The sequence below is a fragment of the Mauremys reevesii genome, linkage group 3, assembly GCF_016161935.1.
Source record: "Mauremys reevesii isolate NIE-2019 linkage group 3, ASM1616193v1, whole genome shotgun sequence".
NCBI classification, from domain to species: domain Eukaryota; kingdom Metazoa; phylum Chordata; order Testudines; family Geoemydidae; genus Mauremys; species Mauremys reevesii.
In genome coordinates, this window is record NC_052625.1 from 179,777,264 (window position 1) to 179,790,660 (window position 13,397).

The 13,397-nt window shown below is 42.7% G+C and overlaps 1 protein-coding gene across 2 annotated transcripts in view; it reads right to left on the reverse strand.

Annotated features, from left to right (window-relative positions):
- Positions 1 to 10,639, reverse strand: part of NOL10 (nucleolar protein 10) — a 70,201-nt gene extending 59,562 nt beyond the window's left edge. Inside the window, exons 1-5 of one of the 2 annotated variants that reach the window (XM_039532035.1) lie at positions 10,459 to 10,639; positions 6,946 to 6,991; positions 3,942 to 4,040; positions 2,722 to 2,799; positions 1,068 to 1,105 (exon numbers count right to left, since the gene is read on the reverse strand). In XM_039532035.1, coding sequence (XP_039387969.1) covers positions 1,068 to 1,105; positions 2,722 to 2,799; positions 3,942 to 4,040; positions 6,946 to 6,991; positions 10,459 to 10,524 — 327 coding nt within the window. In that variant the 5' untranslated portion in view covers positions 10,525 to 10,639. Of the gene's footprint in view, positions 1 to 1,067; positions 1,106 to 2,721; positions 2,800 to 3,941; positions 4,041 to 6,945; positions 6,992 to 10,020; positions 10,136 to 10,458 lie in introns of those variants that run through there. The other variant, XM_039532037.1, reaches the window with a different exon arrangement.
- Between the last annotated feature and the right edge of the window lie 2,758 nt (positions 10,640 to 13,397).

The following is a 13,397-nucleotide window of genomic DNA, read 5'->3' on the forward strand; positions in this document are numbered from 1 at the left end:
GACACAGTTATTCTTAGTTTTCTATCAGGTGGCAGAATTTTAGACATTCTGTATCTAGAAAAGCAACAAGATTACATATCTAATAAAATGGCAATGTCTGTCCAGGGAAATTGAGGTCCTGATTCAGCAAGGTAAATTTAAACACCTGAGTAGTCATATTGAAGTCAACGAAATTACTCACATGCTTAACATTAATCAGGTTATTAACATGTGACTAAACAGTACCTTAAATACATTAACATTTAAAGCAACAGTCAATTTGAAAAATCACATTTCTGTCTGAAAAATTTGTACCCACCTTGTAGTTATTAATGATTGTGACTAAGGCTATGTCTTTACTTACAGTGGCGTGTTGAGAACAGCCCCTTAGCATAGGTATAAACACTACTGTAGATGGTGAGGAACTGCTTAGGCGAGTAAAGACACACCAGAACCTTGGGAGTACATATCCTACACAGCTCTTTACATATCTGAGAAATGCCTCCCACATCTACCCTGCTATTTTTAGCAGTGTACTGCCTTGTCCCTTTCTGCTGCCGGAGTCTTTCCCTGCCAAAGTCGAAGGTTCCGCCAGCAGGGAAAGGGGAGAAGCAGTGGGGAAGAGGACCATCCACTGCCATGTGTAGCTGTACACCACAGTGTAGACTCAGCCTGCTTGTCACTGAGGCATATAGTTACCCATACCCTATACCCACATACACTGCTGCCAATATAGATGAGGCCTAAAATGTCTATAACTGAAAGAAATTAGTAAAGACATTTCTTTCTTTTTCACATTTCATTTTCTTTGTATTTTAGACCAAACTTTGCTTTAACTGCCAGTTTTGTTCTTTGTCCTGTATCCTGACTAGTTAGGAGAAAACATTCAAACAGAGGCAGAGAAAAATGAAATATTTTAAAGATCATTTTAAAGAGTCAGGACATGCTATTTAAAGAAACTGGACTTTAATTTTTTTTTTAACCTCATCAACTTCAAAAGTTTGTATTGGCCATATCCCTTTAATACACAGAAGTCTAAAATAATTCAGTTTTCTCAACAGACATTAAAAATAAAATATTAAACATACCTTTGAGTAATCATCTGATAAAATATCAAATGTAACCACTGGGGAGGAGGAGGAATAAAGAAAGTTTAAGAATCAATTACGTAAACATGATTTACAAACACTGACCTAGATCTTTAATGCTTAACTTTCATCATGTAAGTATTTCACACTGACATCAATGCATTATGTATGCAATCTTTAATTACATGATCAAATATAATCTTCATATACTTTTCTAAAGCCTTAGAGATACACATGTAGCAACTCGTAATGTTTTATCATTCTCGTAAACAATGTATTTTCCTTAAAATAATACTCAAGTATATCTTTTTGGACTCAGTCTAGTTAGATGCTAGTTAAGTCAGAGAAAGGCAAATTTTTTTGGTGAATTTAGGCAGCTTTAATATGCCAGCAGGAGTCTAATATTAAACTGTTGTACTTAATCTGAAGGAAGTTGTGGAGAATGTTTACTGTCTTCTTTGTAAATTAATGACTTTCACAGATTGTTGTTTTTCTGGCATACTAGAAGACTATACACATGTTTAAAGTTTAAAACAAATGGAGATGTAATCATGAAATTAAAGGTTATCTTAATGAATATGCACAAAGTTGCAAGTACAACCTTGCCTTTATCATATCTGGAGCACTTAACCACACAACTTTAATACCATCTTAATTTATCAGAGGGGGAGCCGTGTTAGTCTGGTTCTGTAGAAGCAGCAAAGAATCCTGTGGCACCTTATAGACTAACAGACTGCTTGCATCCGAAGAAGTGGGTATTCACCCACGAAAGCTCATGCTGCAAAACGTCTGTTAGTCTATAAGGTGCCACAGGATTCTTTGCTACATCTTAATTTAGTTTTTTAGATGACATTATTTATTCATTTCTTGTAGAGCTCACAACATGTAAAATGCTTTTCAGATAGCAAAGAAGGCAAATAAACTCAAATTCTATTAAGAATGTAAGGAATTAATGTATAATTAATAACCGTAACTACCTTACAGATTTAAATTTGATACCGAATGAAAAATATTAAAGCTTTTTAGAGTTTTCTAGAACACTAACTAGAGATTGATTCACTTGGAAAGAAGAAAGTGCAATATTGATATGAAAGTATCTACTACTCAAGACAGGAGTATGCAAATTAGTAAATTTTACTCTGTACTTATTGCTTTTCTTGACAGCTGATTAGATAAAGGTTATTTAATTAGATTTTTTTGTAATAAAAAAAAAATGTGTAAAAGGCCAGCCAGCCATACAAGCATGTTTATCTAGGATTGATGGCTCACTTTCTAGCAATCTTATTGATTTACAGAAATCCCATTTGGGTTGATCGAAGATATACATGGACATTTGGATCTAACAATTACCAAGAAAAGTGCAATGTAAAATCTTATAATCTTACAAACGTAAGTTACAGGGTAAATCAGATAGCCTGTGCTTTGCTTTAGATACGTTATTTAAGTTCCCACAGATTTCAAAATGCTTTACAAAAAATGTTAAGTAACGTTATCTCCCTTTTACAGATGGGAAAATGGGGGTACAAAAAAGTGACTTGCATAAAATCACAGCAAGTTAATGACCGAACACAGGTCTCTTTACTCCACTTCAGTGCCCTACTTACAGGTCCACACTGCCTCCCATATACAGTTTAAAGCCATATAATTTACTGACCTTCAGAATCTAAGCATCTTTCAAATTTCAGGGATAATTGGTAGGTATCAAAACACCGGATCCTTGGCTTATATGTTCCTGCAAAACAGTTTTATCCCTGACATAAGCAAACCAGAGAATATGTTTTCAAAACAATCAGTTAAACACAGTCAGGTCTTAAGTATGCATAGTGTTTACTTTTGCTGTTATTTCAACTGCTGGAACCTTCAGTCCCAGAAATCAATGGTAGCTGCTGAGTGCTTGCAACTTTTAAAAATCAAGCCATGTAGGGACATAACTTTAGGGACCCGTTTTTGAAAACCTTGACCTTGGTGCTGGAAATTTATTCTGAAAACCACACACACATCTAAGCTGAAGATAATGGTCTCTGTGACTGGATATAACAACATTACCTTCTAATGGTCTGAAAGGCTAAGCCTGTGTACAGTCTTAGATTGTCCAGGTCTACCTAAATCACTAATTCTCAGTTGTTATCCCTGTGAAGTTTAGTTGTAGTACTATGCCTCCATCCTTTTAAAGAATACCAGATTAATTTAAAAGATGATTACTGTACAAGAATAATAAAAACAACAACAGGAGCATTCTAACCAAAATGGCTGAAATACCCATTGAAAGAAATAGGAAGATAAAATTTTCTTTACACTTTACCATTAAAGTGAGATTCATAACTAAAGACAACAACATTTACTTTTCATTCACCAAGTGAGACATGCAGCTATCATGTATTAAAATAGTATATTTCATCTAAAATAATACATGGTTACAGCAACGTCGGCCAATCCACGAAATGTTTGCAGAGTTTCACTGATTTTTACTTTTGAAAAAAAACAATCAAAACCAGGTTTCATTATTTGTGCAAATTTAGATCATTAAATAGTTTGGCGGCCACTAGGATTTTCAATCAATTAAACTTTAAAAAAAACTTATTTTGAAAGCCAGATTCATATACACATAATAGACGTGTCAAGGGCAGCCTCCATCTGCAAAAAAATAACAATTAAATTCTATAAATACCCATGTGCTACAAAGAAGTGCTTCACAGAGTACCATGACATGTGAGCTACCAGGTTCACCACATGGTAACAGTAAGCTAAAAAAGCACCTATACATTGACACTTACAAATTATCTAGAAAGTCTTCTCTCCTTCAGTAAGGTACCTCCAGGTAAAGGTTTTCGAATATTTTAGCCTTTGGCATACATAAACATTTAGTTAACTCACCAGTTGCCATAATATACTGTCCATCCCTTGATACCTTAATAGTTGTGCTAACTGTGGGCATGTCAAAGTCTTGAATAAGTTCAATTCTCCTGCGAACATCTGAAGAGAAAACATTCCTATTAATGAAAACTGGTAACATCTTTTGTTTGACAGACAAAGTTTTCTAAGGCAGTATCATCAGTAACTAAACAAAGGACAAAAATCCTCATTTTAAGCATGAGGAACATTTAATATAATACTCCTGAGGGAATTCTGCACCAAAAAATTAAAAATTCTGCACTGAATCTTTGAAAATTATGCAAAATTCTGCATATTTTGTCAAAATAACACAATACAATTAAGACAGTTACAATTATTTTGGTAATTTGTTTAAAAATATCTGTCAGAAAGTATGTCTGTAACAACACAGAGCAAAAAAAGATTCTGGTAAATTTTTTTTGACAAATAGATTCCTTACAAGACATATTAATACAGAACTTCGTGTAATTCGTTTAAATCACAATACAGAACTGTATTTGCTGCACCTGTCAGAAGCAGCACAAAGGCTTGGGTGAGTCAGGGGTAAGAGAGGAGCTGAGGGAGCCTAGGAGTGAACTTGGAGGGTGCTAGGTATGGGTGAGAGGTTTTTCTTTGGGGAGAAGGGAGAGATTGTTAGGGTGTTGGGAAGCCTTCCCCATGCAGACCCTGCCTGACCCCAAGCCTCTCTCATTCAGTCAGGCATGTCTGCTCCTTACCCTACACCCCTCATCCTCATGGGTCTCTACAGCCCCCCTTCCCCAGGCTCAATGCTGTCACCCCACTAGATCCTGAGCCCATGCTCCAGTCTGTCCTCCCCCAGCAGCTCTCTATGCCCCACTCTGTCCTAACCTGGCTCTGTGGGCAGGGTGCTGTGATTAACTCTACTCCTGGGGGGAATTCTGCAGCACTGGGCATAGAATTTTGTATTTTTCCACATAAAAAACATTTTGCCTAAGACGTGCTGCAGTTCCACCTTTTGCCCAGAGGAGGCTGCTGTGGAGCTAGAACAGCCAGCATGAAGGCAGCTGGCTGTTCCGGTGTCACAGGGGCCTCTGGTGGGCAAAAGGCAGAACTGCAGCACTTCTTAGGCAAAATGCTTTTTTATGTGGGATAATACAAAATTATGCGAGACAAATGAATTCTGCTAGTCCACAGATGCGCAGAATTCCCCCAGGAGTAATTAATACTGCTTCCAAAAATATGCCAAGTAATAAATTTACAGATCAGTACATTCTGTGAATTTTCAGAAGTAGACTATATCAATGTAGAACAAATCACGTCAATGTAGAACAAATCACGTCACTTCAGTTATAGTACATTAGTACAATTATAGTTCAGAAAGTTAAATAGCATTTTACCTTACATAGCTGAGATCCTGTATAGTGCCGTGGTTCCCAATATTTTTGGGCTCAGGACCCATTTGTAAATGTTTATAGCAGGGGTTGGCAACCTTTCAGAAGTGATGTGCCAAGTCTTCATTTATTCACTCTAATGTAAGCTTTTGAGTGCCAGTAATAAATTTTAACGTTTTTAGACCGTCTCTTTCTATAAGTCTATAATATATAACTAAACTATTGTTGTATGTAAAGTAAATAAGGTTTTTAAAATGTTTAAGAAGCTTCATTTAAAATTAAATTAAAATGCAGAGCCCCCCAGACTGGTGGCCAGGACCCCATCAATGTGAGTGCCACTGAAAATGAGCTCGTGTGCCGCCTTCGGCACGCCTGCCATAGGTTGCCTACCCTTGGTTTATAGCCTGTCACGACCCAGTAAATAATCTGGGGATGGAGCCTCTAGGGTGGTTTCAGTCAGATTCTGCCCAGCACTCACCCCACAGTGGCAGCTCCTGTGTGTGGGGCTGGCTAGGCGTGGCTCTCCACTCCAGGCATTGCAACCTCCAGGATTGCAGTGCCACTCAGGTTTGGGCTCACCACCCTGGCTAGACCAAATTTGTGTGAATGGAGTTCTGACCTGGCTCATGGGGTTGTCGTGCCACTCACTCAAATTTGGCCTACCTGGACTCCCGTCATCAGGACAGTTGGGCTTAACCTGAGTGGCACTGGGACCCCAGAGGTTTCCTGGAGCAGGGAGGCAGCCCAGCCAGCCCCACAGGACTGTAGCCACAGGAGTTCCCACGCGACCCTCTGAAACATTCCGGCAACCCAATTTTGGGTCCCTGACCCATGGGCTGAGAAACCCTGATACAGTGGATCACATCGCCCTCTGTTATGGACACATGCAATAAAACCCAATATGTATCTATTTTAGCTTTCCATATGGCAGTTATCACTATGGTATTTATACCAAAACCAAAAGAGCATAAAAATCCAGAGTAAAAAGGTGTTTTGTTTCTCTCCCGATCTCTAGGCAGAAAAGCTTGACTATGCATGGGTAGGAACTTTTGTTTGCAGGTTTTTTTGTTTGCTGGGCATTTTTTAACAGCATAGAGTCTGGGACAAGAAGAGGAGGCTTTAATTAAAATGCAGATTTTACATTTTGAGTTGAACAACAGATCTTGGTGACAGAACTTCTTGCCAGAAAAGAATGCTCTGATATTGTACTTGCTGCTGAGAAATGTGAGTATAACCAGCTGCATTGTCCCTGAGGATCATAATTGTATCTACATCAGAAATGTGACAATCTTCTCATAATGTATATGTAAAAGGACTCCAGCATATATTCTGTTCCACTTCCTACAGTGGCCCACACCTGATGCTTTATAGGAATTCAAGAACAACCCATAATTCGTACAGTTGACTGTACAATACTGCGAATAAGAAAATTCAGTTCTTGACCCCATAATCTAGATCAATTTACAGCTGTGCCTCTTCAATCCAGAGGTGGCTGCCAACTATCTATGTACATAAGCAAAATATAATTATAGCTCTTAAATCAGTTTGTAAAGTTTTTTGATCTACTTCTGGACTAGAATGCTATATAAATGCAACCCATTTTTACTGAACAGCATGTGTTAAGGACAACTTACCCGCATTTTTCTTTTGTAGTGCTCTCTTCTTCTTATCGGAAATCCACTGTAAGAAAAGGAAAATAATTGCTGTCAGTGTTAATTTCAAGCGCTAGGAAAAGCGTGTGAGAGTTAGGCTTATCAAATTTGTCAGTGAAACAAAACTAGGCTCTAACAACCAAATTAATTCTTGTTCTGTTTATTATGCTATGTATAGCAAAGCAAGCATTTCCATGAAGCTATTTAATAATTTCATACTTAAGAAAATAAGTAATTGAAAACTTGAGTGTGCTGTTAGTGAGTCTCAACACTCACCTGATTATTATAGCTATTTACATTCAGAAGATTTATCTTTGCAATCAGAGCAGTTATACATTTTTTTCCAAATAAAATCTTAAGATTCTCAGCCTCCCAAAAACAGCATTGCCATCCTAGATGAGGCTTAAAGGTGTGCTGTTAGCATGTTAATTAATTAACACATTTTAACAGCCTAGTGCAGGCAAGGCTCCCACCTACCTGTAACTAACAGTTTAGCATGCGTTAAAGTATATAAACTTCATAGTCTACACTAAACTTTTCAAATGTATTAGTTAGCATTTGCTAGCTAATGTACTGGCAACACAACTTTTATCAAAAAGTCTAAAAGCCCTACAGGTTACAATTCCAAGGTTTAGGACAGCAGTCTAGAACAGGGGTCGGCAACCTTTCAGAAGTGGTGTGCCAAGTCTTCATTTATTCACTCTAATTTAAGGTTTTGCATGCCGGCAATACATTTTAACATTTTAGAAGGTCTCTTTCTATAAGTCTATATTATATAACTAAACTATTGTATGTAAAGTAAACAAGGTTTTCAAAATGTTTAAGAAGTGTCATTTAAAATTAAATTAAAATGCTGATCTTACGCTGCCAGCCTGCTCAGCTCGCTGCCACCCTGCTCAGCTCGCTGCCATCCTGGGGTTCTGTTCACCTAGGCCAGCAGCAGGCTGAGCAGAGCCTGCGGCTGGGACCCCAGACCTGGGGTGGGGCGGGGGTCAGGGCAGAGGGCGGGGGGAGGGGGGTCAGGGCCGACGGCTGCTGTGGGGGGGGGTTCAGGGATCAGGGCAGAGGGCTGGGTGTGTGTGGGGGGTGCAGGGTAGAAGGCTGGGTGTGGGGGGGGGTTCAAGGGTCAGAGCAGAGGGCTGGAGGTGTGTGGGGGTGCAGGGCAGAGGGCTGGGTGTGTTGGGGATTTCAGGGAAGAGGGATGGGACTGTGAGGATACAGGGCAGAAGGCTGGGTGTGTGTTGGGGTGGGGGGGTTCAGGGCAGAGGGCTGGGAGGTGCAGGGCAGAAGGCTGGGTGTGTGGGGGGGTTCAAGGGTCAGGGCAGAGGGCTGGGGGGTATAGGGGTGCAGGGCCGAAGGCTGAGTGTGTGGGGGGGGTCAGGGCAGAGGGCTGGGGTGCTCGGCTCGTGGGGGTGCTCCCAGCCCCCTGCCCTGAGCCGCTCAGGGCAGGGGGCTGGAAGGGATGTGCCCTGTTCCACCCCCTTCCCCCAGGCCCCGTCCCTACCTCTCTCTGCGTCCTGCATGGAGCTGTGTGCACGCTGCTGTTCTTCCCCCCCTCCCTCTCGCAAGGGCCATCAGCTGATTGGCTCAGGGACGGAGAGGGGGGGGAGCAGGAAAGCACCACGCTGGCGGAAGAAGCGGGGTGGGGGAGGGAGAGCTTGGCTGCCGCAGAACCAAGCTTCTGCCTCCTGCCACCGCAGGGGAGAGCAGTGGACGGGGGTGCTGAGTGGGGCTGGGGGCCGGGATGGCGGCAGGCAGCTGCATGCCGCTCAAAATCGGCTTGCGTGTCATGTTTGGCACGCGTGCCATAGGTTGCCGACCCCTGGTCTAGAATGAGACTAGGAATGAGATGGGGCATAATGGTATAAACCACAAATATGTAAAAGGTCATTATTGGGGCAGTGAATTTAGGCGAAAAAAAGCAAAGACTTCACTTAAAATTATTGGAATTTTGTCAGGATACAAAATATTTTTTCTTCGGTTTTCTTCACTTTGTCCTATTCCTATGTTTCTCAGATTTCAGTGTGAGACACAGACAAAAATATTAAGGGGACACCATCAACTTAAAACCCAATTTTTAAGACATTACCACTATTTATAACATCTGTATAAACAGAGGAATTGCAGAGCCGGATCAGACCACAGGTCTATCTAACCTAGTATCCTATTACCAACAGTAGTCAATACCAGAAGGTTTAGAAGCAGTGCAAAATAGCCACCCTGCAGGAAGACACAGAAAAGGGGATAATCTACCCCAAGTCACATTTCCCCAACATCTAATAATCAGAGGTTGTCTTAATCTCTGAAGTCTGAGGTATTATATCCCACCATCTTTACTTTTTAAGAGCAGCAAAGAGTCTTGTGGCTCCTTATAGACTAACAAACGTTTTGGAGCATGAGCTATAAGTATATATTAGTCTATAAGGTGCCACAAGACTCTTTGCTGCTTTTACAGATCCAGACTAACACGGCTACCCCTCTGATAATTTACTTTTTAGAGTTTTTACTAATATGACTCTGGATATTAGTATTGTCTGTACACAGATCTAATCTCTTTCTGAATGCTGCTGAAACCTTGATCCCAGATTGCTCAGAGAGACTAGAGAAGAAAGCACTAGGACATTAGCTTTCAACCTCTGGTCCACACACCCCTTTGGGTCCACAGACTATGGCTACACTACAGAGCTTGCAGCTGCGCCGCGGTAGCACTGCTAGTGCAGACGCTCTAAACCCATGGGAGAGAGCTCTCCCATCAATTCAATTACTCCTGCACCCGTGAGCAGTCGCAGCTATGTCGTCGGGACATAGCGCTGTCCACACCAGTGCTTAGGCTGGTGTAATGTACCTCGCTCAGGGGGGCAGCTTATTCACATCAGAGGAACTTAACTTATATGGGCTTAAACTGTAGTGGGTACAGAGCCCCAGTCCCCACCTTCACTGGAAATTTCTTAGGGAGTCCACTAATGGAAAAAGGGTGAAAACCAGTGATCTAGGGAGTCTCTTCCCCCCGCCCCAAGTTTGTGCATTTGGCAGCAGTTTTTGTCTAGAAAGTTTCACCGTTTCGCCTGTTATTCAAGCAGATCTTCAACCGGACAGGAACAGACTTGACAGAGACAGAAAAATACGCCTAAACGCGCCCCAAAATTGGCAGCTGCAGCAGTTTGAGGAGAAACACCGTCGCTCTGTCAGTTTCACGCACACTTTGAAGGGGTTTCAGCAACCGTGCACCCAACCTGAGCGCCCGCTCCGCGGCAGAGGTGCGCCTGGCCAGGAGGGGAGCGCCCAGGGGCTGGGCGGGGAAACGAGACGGAGCAGAGGCAGCGGTTTCCCCTGGCGCAGACACGCTCTGCAGGTCCTGGAGCGGGAGCACGGGGCTGCCCCGTGCAGCTCCCGCCCGGGAACAGAGACTGCGCCGCGCCCCCTCTCGCGGAGACCCGGGGGGGGGGGCTGGGGCCGGGATCCCGGCCGGGAGTGGGGGGGGCCGCCCTCTCTCACCTCGGGGAGGCTCGGGCCCGCGCTCAGGCTGTAGATCTTCACCTCGTTGAGGCTGGAGACCTGCATGGCTCGCGCTTTGCTGCCGGGTGGCCGGCCAGGCGGAAGTCAGTGCACGCGATGGAATCCCCGACCCGGAACGAATCCCTCGCGCCGTGACTTCCGGATGCCCTTTGACCCGGTAGTGACGAGCGCCACCCCGGGGGCCGGGAAGTAGCCGTTAGCTCGTGGTCCTCCAGATTCGTCGTTCTAGCGCCGTTCTGACGGGAGGCCTAGTGGCGGCTCGCGCCTCAGAGCCCTCCCCGCTAGGGGCTGTCTGGCGTCTGCCGCGCGGGCCCGGGCCTCAGTGGGGAGGGGCCGCGGGCCCGGGCCCCGAGCCCCGAGCCGCTGGCAGTGGCTAGAGCCAGGCCGGGGTAGGAGCGGGGGAAGCCCGCAAAGGGGGGGCGGTAACTGAGAGCGCGAAGCTGGAGCGAAGCGGGGGATAAGTCCCTGGGCTCAGAGGGGCGAGTCAGGAAACGGCAGCAGGATAAAGAGCTCGTCTGCCTCGTTATTTGTCTTGCTGAAGGGCCAGGGAGCCCCTGGTGCAAGGGGCTGTACAGATGCACACAGACGGAGCGCGTGGTCCCTGCCATACAGAGTTTACAATCTAAGAGGAAATGACCGATGGGAGGCCAGGAGATAGGGTTGTTCGGCGGCCTCAGGCCACTAATAGTTTTACTGTTGTCAGGGTTTTTTTTTAGGTATCACAGAACAGGAAAGTTTTAAGGGGGATAATGAATTAGCCTTGTGGATATTTACAGGCAGCTCCTCCCAAGTGTGAGGGGCAGAGTGGACTAAAGCACACACTAACTTGTCTGAAAAAATTAAGAAATGAGTTAGGGGGAGCCAGACATCATTAGCTGAAAGTACCCACTGAAGGAACAGATAAGAGGAGAACATACTAATAGAAATTTTTGATACCTGTACAAAGTGTCTGCAAGAGTTTAAACAACAAGCCAAGTAAGGGGAGAAAAGAGATCAGTGTACCTGACATGCAAATTGTTAGAAACCAGAGGTCAAATTGGGTGTGGGTGATGTTACTTTCCCAATAATCAGTTTCTACAATTTCAGCTCTACCTCTCCTGATACTACAACAAAATACAGCAGAACTTCATAGTGCAACTTCTGTTTCTTTCTTGTGTGCCTTGATCACTGGTGAACTGGTTAATGCCATAATTATGCTTCAGAGTTAGCACCTAGTGAGATAAATGGAGCAGTTCACACTTTTCTGTGAGCTGTTTTTCAGGTTGTCTGTTAACCTTCAAAAATGTAACCAGATGTAATCTTGCAACCATAAGGTTTAATTAAAAAAAAAAAAGTTAGATCCAGGAGCACAGGTTGGAAACCAGAGGTTGTTCATCTGGCTCCAATTCACTCCTGCAGGAAATAGTGAGACAGTATTGTAAAGATGTAAGACTTAAGCCATGTCTACACTACAAAATTAAATTGACCTAATTTATGTCAGTATACAGGTACTGGTAATTACACTGCTTTAGTATGGCTACACTTTGCTTCTTGTGTTGGCAGATGTGCATCCTCACTAGGAGCACTTGTATCAATTGTACTGTTGATGTGGGGCATTATGGGATGACTACTGAAGGCCAGTAACAGTTGATCTAAGCAATGCAGTGTCTACACCAACTCTGCCTCAACCTAACCACATCAACCTTGACTCTGCTGCTCATGGAGGTCAATTATTAAGTTGGTATAGCAGGGCAATTATATCAGCAGGAGTGAAATTTAAGTGTTGACACTTACATAGTTTGGTCAATGTAAGCTGCCTTGTGTTGATCTAACTCTGTAGTGTAGATCAGACCTTAGGGCTTGTCCATAAGGGGTATAAGTATATTGGTATAACTATGTGAACATAAGCATCCATGTGGGGAGTTACACCAGTATAATTATGCTGGTAAAAGTCCCCATGTAGACAATCCCTTCCATATTCATCTCAATGGTGATAAAGTCTCCTAATGAGGAGTCTAATCTTCAGGGTATTTCTCTTTCAATAAATAGCTTACCATGACTGCATGTAATTAGGATATCTGAATGCACAAGTGAATCATTGTCATGTGAAAGATATGTTTTATATTATTAAGGTTAGTATATGACCCTGCACATAGATCATATTTAAAAATGCAGTTCAGTCCTATCCACAGAAAGAGTCTGATACCCAGAATGCCCAATCACTACTAACATTCAGGTGCATGAATTCAGGTTTGCAATCATGTTTAATAGCACTGGAAAAATGGCTGCTGCTGGTACTAAAATGTGCAGTTATATTTCAGTCTTTCAAAGCTCCTATACTAGGTTGATCTTGAAAACAGAGGTCTCTATGATCTACTTGAGTGCAGACACATCCAAGTAGAAATATATAAAAAATAAAATGTGTTCTTGCTAAATTCGTGACTGAAAAGAAGTTCTTCAAAGTGTTCAGGAGTTGATGTGAAGATTAGTCTTATCTAGGGTTATTTGCCATTTAGGGCCTGATCATTCCCATATTTGTGTCATTCAGTAGAACAAAAGGGTGTACACGCCACCTTTAAAAAAGGCTTAAAATATGCCAAAATAGGACAGCTATCATGATGCCTCCAGGCAAAGCCGTGTACCCAGTGTGGCTATCAAATAGTTTGTCAAGACTAACATAATTATAACATAGGTTTTCTCCCATGTACACAGACAAGTCCAAAATGTAAAACGTAAGCCACTTTAAATTGATGCTGTAACACCAATTAATGTCCAAGTTCTGACCTAATAAGAGTGGTTGGTCCCTTTTGAAGTCTTTTATTCCAACATTTCTGCCTGAGGGAAATGATCCTAAAAAAGATGAGGGAGGAAACATAGTTTTATTAACAGTGTTCAAGTAGGAGTAGGGAAACCTCTCCTCTTATTTCTGCCATAGAAAT